The 9,532-nt window shown below is 34.4% G+C and overlaps 1 protein-coding gene across 4 annotated transcripts in view; it reads right to left on the reverse strand.

Annotated features, from left to right (window-relative positions):
• Window positions 1-403: 403 nt before the first annotated feature.
• LOC127064025 (proton channel OtopLc-like) overlaps window positions 404-9,532 on the reverse strand; it is an 18,691-nt gene continuing 9,562 nt past the window's right edge. Inside the window, exons 5-10 of one of the 4 annotated variants that reach the window (XM_050994499.1) lie at window positions 7,913-8,140; window positions 6,751-6,953; window positions 5,806-6,119; window positions 5,140-5,305; window positions 4,725-5,010; window positions 404-4,608 (exon numbers count right to left, since the gene is read on the reverse strand). In XM_050994499.1, the coding sequence (XP_050850456.1) occupies window positions 3,903-4,608; window positions 4,725-5,010; window positions 5,140-5,305; window positions 5,806-6,119; window positions 6,751-6,953; window positions 7,913-8,140 (1,903 nt within the window). In that variant the 3' untranslated portion in view covers window positions 404-3,902. Of the gene's footprint in view, window positions 4,609-4,724; window positions 5,011-5,139; window positions 5,321-5,805; window positions 6,120-6,750; window positions 6,954-7,912; window positions 8,141-9,532 lie in introns of all 4 variants that reach the window. The other 3 variants (XM_050994498.1, XM_050994497.1, XM_050994500.1) reach the window with 3 other exon arrangements.

Here is a 9,532-nt window from a genome sequence, read left to right on the forward strand (position 1 = left end):
CTTCACTAGCTCGTTATTGTAATCATTTTGTAATTATCTTTGTAAAAAGTATGAATGCATATATATATATATATATATATATATATATATAAAATATTTCCAAGAGAATTGAAAGTATTCATTTTAAGTAAACATTGTCCTATTTTCTATGCATTCTATTTTTCAATACGTTCAACCAGGTTCAAAGACCTCGTCAATTATCAGAATCATCATCCTAAGATTAACATGTAATTATGAATCAAATTGTATTCCTTTTTTTATCGTTTTAAGAAAGTATAATCTATTATCTAAATATCTACACACATATACACATACTACATGTATGCACGGATGCATACATGCACACAGGCGCACAAGACAATGGGTAATGTTTCATTCCTAAATGAAAATATCTACGACGATATTATTGCGGACGAGTGTATTGCAATTCGTAAGGTACAAATAGTACAAAGGGTATAAGAGTACAAATATTGCGTTAGGAACTAGAGTATGCGGACATAGAAAAAGTACAGTAGTTTAAAGACGTGACATATAAAGAGATATCTTGCTTTCTTTTCTTTTTTTTTTGCATTTTTTCCTTTCCTTTTTTCTTTTTTTTTCCTTTTTTCTTTACTATTATTTTTTTTCATTATTTTGCTCCTTCATTCCTTTACTTTATCTATCGGGGCGAGTAGAAACCGAAACAGTTCGTGACTTCCCCTGCGTTTTATGTAATATCATCAAGAAGAAAGACTCGCGCTGAGACCTCGTCAATGTTCTCAAGGAATAGAAAGAAGGTAGGAGTAGGATGCATCGAAAATGCATCAAGAATGTGCATCGAGAGTACACGAAAAAGAAAGAGAAACAGTGATAGGAAGAGAGAGAGAGACAAAGAGACAAAGAGAGAAACAAAAAGAGAGGAACTAGATTAAAATGAGAAAATTTATACTTTGACTCTTTGAAATATGAACTACAAATCGGAGACAGAGATCTCGTCGCGAGTCCCGTTTTTAATAAACATAACGTTTTCGCGCATTAAACCTTACAACTAACGTTATAATAAATATTATAATAGAACAACGCAATAATAAATATATATATATAAATATATATATATATATATATATATATATATATATATATATATAGAAAGAGATTTATATTTGTGTGTATGTATATGTGTGTATGTATGTGTATGTATGTATGTATGTGTGTGTGTGTGTGTGTGTGTGTGTATATATATAATATAGGAAGAGAATCATGTCGACATCACTAGTCTAAACACTGAGAGGATCCTTTCCGTATTTACAGCCGTCTTAGACTAGTCTAATAATTATATATATATATATATATATATATATATATATATATATATATTACAAAATTCGATTTTGTTCGTTCCAACCGATTAATTAACTATATCTATAACTGTATATGTATATATATATATATATATATATATATATATATATATATATATATATAGTCATTGCGATAAACTGTACGTTAATAAAGCGTCTAGCACAAAACACGCATTAACTATATAAATGTTTCTTATTATTACTATAATCTACGATTTTATATCTTTTCTCTTATCTTCCTTTACTACTCTGCACACAAGCACACACACGCACACATAAACACATACAAATACATGAATGATTCTTACGCGTTCGCTCAACGAACACTCATACAAATAAACTCGTACTTTCTCTCTCTCTCTCTCTCTCTCTCTCTTTCTCACATTCGCAGATTTTTTTCTGACGTTTATTATTCGTATAATATATATTAATAATAATAATAATAATAATAATAATAATAATAATAATAATAATAATAATAATAATAATAATAATAATAATAGTAATAATAATAGTAATAATAATAATAGTAGTAATAATAATAATGATGATGATGACGATGATGATGATGATGATGATGATGATAAAATAATAATAATAATATTAATACTACTACTATTAATAATAATAATAATAAAGATTCGAGTAGGTCATCTCAGATTTACGATCGCATTTCAATTACGATCGATCTTGATCCCCCATTTGCTTATCGCAAGCTTTGGACAGCACTCTCGACGGATTAAAAGGCTTTGTGATATGGTTAGCCATTGTACTCTGTTCCCATTTTTTTTCTCAAATTTTTCTTTCTTCATAATTTTCTTTTCTTTTGTTTTCTTTCTTTCCTATCTATTCGAATATATTATATTATATGTATTTGTATATATGTATGTATGTATGTATGCATGTATGTATGTATGCATGCATGCATGTATGTATGTATGTATGCATGCATGTATGTATGTATGTATGCATGTATGTATGTATGCATATATGTATGTATGCATATATGTATGTATGTATGTATATATGTATGCATGTATGCATGTATGTATGTATGCATATATGTATGTATGCATATATGTATGTATGTATGTATATATGTATGCATGTATGCATGTATGTATGTATGCATATATGTATGTATGTATGTATGTATGGATTTTTGTATGTACGTTCGTACATACTATAATATATCATATATTTCGAATAAACGACGGTTTTATCACTGTGAATGATAGTGCTAAAAGATTCAATCTTAAGAAAAAATGACGGTTTAAATATATTATACATATATTATTATTATTATTATCCTAGGGTATATCTACGTGCGCGTAGAATAAACTAGAGACTCGTGCTATAGAACTATCTCATTCGATGGGACGAACGTGAATATCTATCTACTCTATGACGTTATTACGATCATACAGACGATATTCTGTACGATAATTTAGAATCTCTTGTTTGTTTCTTTGCGTGTCTCTATGTATGTATGTATGTATGTATGTATGTATGCATGTATGTATGTATATGAAGGTAATATGTACGTGATATCTATCATCCAGACTTGTTCCAACGTTCAATAAATAATTACGATGAATAACGACGAACGGACTAAATGGATTTGACCTAACGTTTAAAATATCTAAATCAACTATCAATCGCAAACCCCCCAACCATTATCCTGATAATTCCTTTAAATAATTATTTTATTTTTATTTCCTTTTCTTTCGATCATTTTATTTTATTTTTATTTTTTTTTCTTTAGATAAATCACTTATACGTGGACGCGACAAGTACTATTTAAGTTGTAGTTTGTACTACTTGGAAGACGGATGTCCGTGAGAGCGAAGAAATTGTTGTACCGATGATTATTATTATTATTATTTGGTGGATCTCGATTGAACAGAAATTACGGAAAGCGTAACTGATCTGTCACTCCTCGTATAATTCCTACTTATTACTTATTGAATCGAAATCGTCCTTCCGTTTTATAATCCTTATCATCATCTTTTATCTCGTCGTATTATAATTGACGATTCCAATGAGTATTTTATACCAATCGGAATCGTTACGATCGATCCTTCCTATCATACCTACGATAATTCAATCTATGAACGAAGTATAATCTCGTTTTCGATGAATCGAACGATTTCTCTATCTCTAAAAAGATAAATCTATTTCTGTGGAATTAAAGAGGTTTAATAAACGTAAAAGTTGTATATAGCTTTTTTTTGGAAAACTATATATATAGAAAGCAATACGACGAGAAAGATACTCCGCTTTTTTCGTTTCTTTTTTTCTTTTTCCTCTTCTTATTATTCTTCTTCTTCGAAGGACTAGATAAAAAGGAACAGAAGGGGAAAGGGTGGAAAATAGGGAAGGGAAGATGAGGGTAAAAAATGTGAGGCGATTAGAAAATTTTGTCTCGAAGGAATATTATCGTATCAATTAAATGAAATACGATGACGGATCGTTCTCGGCAATGGCGTCGAGTTTGCCCGGCAAGGTTCTGGGTCGTTGAGGGGCCGTGGTCTTCCAGACGACTTCACGGGACCCCTTACGTCACATGTAGGTCGGTTTCACCTTGTACGCTCTCTTCCATACTTCGCAGAGGCAAACGGTGCTGTGAAACCTGTAGAAAATCGCCAGCGGCATGGAAACGTGAGTTATTATGGTCCAGGCCCAAAGACCGTAAAAATGCAACTGCACCGGATGCGACTCAGCTCGTGATTTTTCAAGCGTGTTAATCGCCCACATAGCCAGATTAGTCACCAAAAGAAATGTGACGATTTCTCTACCTGGCTTTCTTCTTATTTGTTTCGCAGTAGCTACCGATCTTCTCGAAGCGTCTAATATGAAGATAGTCTGACAAGTGGTTTGAACTACGCTTGCCAAAGCAGTCACCAATACTAAGACGGTGTGTTTCTGTAGTGTAAAGTGTCCACCAATGATCGTGAACGTCGAATAGATGAACATACCAGTTTGTGCGGCTACTAAAAGTATATTGTCCAATTCCAAATTCCTACCACCGTCGTAACGAAGTTTACGCATTTGAAACATCCCTATTAGGGTTCCCAGAGTAGACATTCCATAAAGTGTCAACTCGCAAATGTTTACTTCCGTTACCGCCAAGCTTACCAACTCTGGACGAGATATTAGGACGAAGAATAGTATCAAGGATATTATCGTTAGCACCAATATAAAAATGCCGACGAAGAGACCCTTGTGGGCACGGGCACAGTCGACGCTGTAATGATGCGGCGATCTTCTGTCGAAATCGTAAAGTTATATTTATATTCTTATATATAGATGATATCAATTAATACTTTATCAAAATTATTATCGAATATTACTTTATCAAAAATTACTGTCATTTTCGATTACCTGTAAGCGTGAGCGTGATGACGAGATCCCGGAGGAGTCATTGTTTTCGCGAACATTGTTTTAGATATGTTCTTCCACATGACGTACAAAATAGCGGCGCATATCAAGCTATACTCTATCGTGCAAGGAAAAAGAAACGGACTGGCGTCCTGAACCAACGATCCCATGATATTCGTTCTTCTACATTCGAACATATGATGAGGACCCTTCAATCCTCTTGGTACTCTCAGATGTTCGCCATGATGAACATGGCTGTGTCCACCGAGATGGAATCCACCCTTCATACCTGTAATTCATCGACGTTAGTTATATGCACTTCGCCAACCAAACCAAAACAAACAAACCGAAATCAAACGAACGAACAACGTAGCAAACAAACATAGTAAACACGGCAAACACCGTGTTTTCCTTTTACCTAGTCTATGTGAAATCCTCAGAGAATTGTTTTCCGGATTGTAAAACGTGAGAATCTCGTGCTTCGTTTCTTGAACCAAAACATTCAACCAAACGGAGAGATTCGTACCGATCATATGCATCAGACCGAAACGCGCGACTATCCGATGACGATGTACCTTCATTTGCTGCAACATGAAATCCTTCAATTTTCCGATTACTACCGTTGTATCGATTAACGTTAACGGTTAGCTAGATAGTATGTCCAGAGATGATATCGATCTCGTTTCTAATCGATTCGTTTCTCATCTCGCTTTCCGAGCAAGAGAAGATCAAAGAAGAAATAAGCTTGGGGTAGGAGTGTCTCGGGGGTTGTTCACCCTTCTGTTTCATTAACCTCGTGGCCGGCTTTCGTCGATGTATAATCAAGCATATATACATAGTTATTATATCATGTATGCATACATACGTTTATACATATACACACACACACATACACATATATATATATACATGTATACACATATACATTATATATACATATTCAGGCCTAATCGACTCAAAACGAATCGTTCAGAATAAAAACAAATTTTCGTCCCTTTTCTGAATTTTAATATTTAAGGAATGAATATAATAATATCATATCGTATTAAAAACAAAATAAAACAAAATACTTGTTTGGTCTCACCTCGTTGTTTAGAAATATGAAGTACATTTGAATGAAGATGAAAGCCATTCTAGTAGCTGGTGTTAGTGCCAGCATTATGTTGTGACATTTGGTGTTACGTTCCAACTCGAAATATTGGCCAAATTCAAGACCAGAATAAATCATCGAACCGATACCAAAAGCGACTGCGCCCATTCTAAGATAAAAACTACCATAATGTTGTATAGGTCGTATCACCGTCATATGAGGACATCCTGTATCAGGTGCATCGCTATCGCCTCCAGCACCGCTCGATGATCTCGATGAATCCAAATCGCATACGTCCTTTTGTTTTTCTATAAATACAAAATCATCATTCAGTTTTTCATTTCCATTACGTGTATATAAATTGTTATATGTATTGGATCGACCAATAAGCGATGTCGAAATTTTCAATATTTTCAATAATTTCATATTCGATATTGATCAATCCGATAATATTTGTAATATTACTTGTTAAAAATGTTAATATTATTATCCAAACCAATGTATATATCTATCTTTTATTTCCATTACGTTTATACAAATTGTTATATGTAATGGATCGATCAATAAAAGATGTCGAAATTTTTTATATTTTAATTAAACAACATCGTATTTGATATTAATCAATCCGATAGCATCTGTAATATTTTTTATTGAAAATTTTAACATTATTTTCCAAGTAATAATACGTATGTACATATGTATGTATGTACATTAGTATAGAAAATAAACATAAGTAATAATAACTCCTCATATAAAAACGTACATAATAATAAACATAACAAAATATAGTGCATATATATATATACATATATATTAAACAAAAAATAGCAAATACCTAATGAATTGCAATCCGTTTTGAATTTTCGATAAAAAAAAAAGATAGAAAGAAATAAAATAATAAAAATAAAAGGAGGAAAGAAAAAAAACTATCGAACTTACTTGGCTTTGGTTTGCCATCCCTGAGTAGCATACCATACATGTACATCAGAAAGATCATGCTGCCAAAGTATAGGTAAAGGTAAAATGCCTCGTAGAAAGATGGCGGTATATAGGTAGATATCACTTCCGCCATGGGAAAGGCGATTCCCATTACGACGAGAAGTTTTCCATACAGGGCACTCAGGGTCGTCGCAAGAGCGTCGCTGCGTCAGAAACGGAAATTGAAGTTGAAACGAGGCGTACGTCTTCTCGTTTCGTGAACGAGACGATGGGGGATGGAGGATGGAAGAGAGGGAGGAAGGGAGAAAAGAGGTAAGCCGAAATAAATTCGCATCGTTCCGCATTTTCCTTTTCTTTCTTATTCTCTCTCTCTCTCTCTCTCTCTCTCTCTCTCTCTCTCTCTCTGTCTCTATCTTTTATTATCTTCTTTTTCGTCTGGCAGACTCTACACAAACGTGGCGGAAAAACGTTTATAATTCGTGATGAGAGAAAAAGAGAGAGAGAGAAATAAAGATAAAAAGAATTTCGTGATATCCGATGGATGCTTTACAACGTAACGATACGATTGGTCACAAATAACGTCTCTCAAACCCTGCTTCCCCCCTTTCACCAAATCCGAGCCACCCACCCACCTTTAAGAATTGGCTCAATTACGCGTAATCGCATGCCTCGCTCGCCTATAAGCGACCGTATTTGATTCCTAAAGTACCGGTAATTGCGATATAGACGTACGTCAGGATAACACGGAGGATCACGTGAAATTTCCGTGGTTTATATCGCTGAGCACTCTCCTCCCTCCTTCCTCCTCCCTTTTTCTCCATTCCTTCTTCGTACCTCTTACGAACATATATACTATACGAAACGAATTCGCAATGAAAATCAATCGATGTAGACAACTATTTCCTTCGACATGATTTATTAGAAACATTTTTGGATAACGCGTACGCGACGATTAATATACAATGCAAATATTTAGTTAAATAGAACAATGATATCTTTTGAAACAGATTGTATAAAAGTTAAGGAAATGAAGAGAATAGAGAGAAAGGAGAGAAAGAAGGGAAGAGAAAAAAGAAAAAAGAAAGAAAGGAGAAAAAAGAAAGAAAAAAGAGATAAATCAAAGGTTAACAGATTTAACGTGTATACAAACGCAAACACTCACCATCCGAGATTCTTCCACTTGCGATCGTCGGCAACCTCGAGGAAGGTCGGTGCTGGATAACAAACCGTTGGTATCGGCTGAGAGGAACATGGTAGGGCCAGTGCATACTGAGGTGACCGATGGGCACGTGAGGGTGAGCTACTACTGTGTCTAGACAGCGTTTCCGGCGAAACGATTACCGCAGATGGCGAGGCCGGTGATGGCAAAGCGGCTGGCAATCCTGGCCAGCTGCACAGACCGTGTTTCTTCCTTATTTCTATTTTATCCTTTCCTCCCCTCTCTTTCTCATTCACTTCCATCATCGTATACGAATCACGGTCCTTAATTTCTAAACGATTCTATAGGGAATCCTCTCTGCTAAAAGAGACGATTGATCCGATACCAGCTTCCTATCTCTCTCTCTCTCTCTCTCTCTCTCTCTCTCTCTCTCCCTCTCTCTCTCTATCTATCTATCCATCCATCTATCTCTCTATCTATCTATCTATCTATCTATTTATCTATCCGTATCTCTTATCCTCAATTTTATTATCGGACATCGATCAATCGTAGACGTGAAAGAGAAAAAAGATGTGTCTCTCGAGACAACATTACTATCATCGCTATAATATTTTTGGATCAATCGTTCGCAACACGATTGTAATTTCTAATTAACGCTAATCGTCGTTTTTCGTAAGATAAGAAAAAAGAGATAGGGATAGAAATAGAAAGAGAGAGAAAAAAAGAGAGAGAATATTATACACGACAATTACACTTTGAAATTTTTCTCAATGGACATTTATCTATCATTTGCACACTTCTCTTTTACCCTTTTCTCTTTCTTTTTTCTCTGGAAAGAACTTATTATAACGCTAACGAGACCGTTCTCCTATGTATATCGACCGAATGAAAATAAGAAGAAGAAGAAAAAAAACAAGAACGCTAGCTTCTTCACAAATCTTATATTTTTTCACGATTCAATGAATCACAAAATATCTGTTGAAGAAAACCGTCGACTACCACTGACTACCACGATAAAGACATACATGATGATGATGCACGGTCCGGTTGAATACGAAGAGAGAGACTAAAAGAAAAAGAGACAGCTTGCAAAGCATAGAAAGTAATTATGGAGTCCTCTTTCTTCCTGTTATTACGCATTAAAAGAGTATTAATTTAATAAAAGTATTAAAAAAAAAAAAGAAGAAAAAGAATGCAATCTTGCGTGCGAACAACCTGTTTACTAATTGGTCTATATCCAAGTGTAAACACGTAGCAAGAGTTAATGAAATTTTTAATCGAGTCCGTGAATTTTCTACGTTTCCTATCTGCCTGTGTTACATTTCGTTTGAAATTATCGTAATGAAAAAAAGGCTTGAAGACGATAATATAAACTTTTTTTCTATTTTTTTCGTTTCTTTCTATCACATTAATGTCTCAAATCTCAATGGAAGCACGGTCGGACGTTCGCTTTAAGGTCAGGACGGTGTTGTAACGGTTTGACACATTACATTGACACTGGCTGCAGGAAGAGACCTACTAGTGCTGATGGCTTTGTGAGTGTCATTAGATGACGTAGCAAGTAGCACTTTCTAACGGTCTCTACCGTTTATCTAATAATAGTCCTAACTTATCCTCTTAACT

The sequence above is a fragment of the Vespula vulgaris genome, chromosome 5 (genome assembly GCF_905475345.1).
Source record: "Vespula vulgaris chromosome 5, iyVesVulg1.1, whole genome shotgun sequence".
Classification (NCBI taxonomy): domain Eukaryota; kingdom Metazoa; phylum Arthropoda; class Insecta; order Hymenoptera; family Vespidae; genus Vespula; species Vespula vulgaris.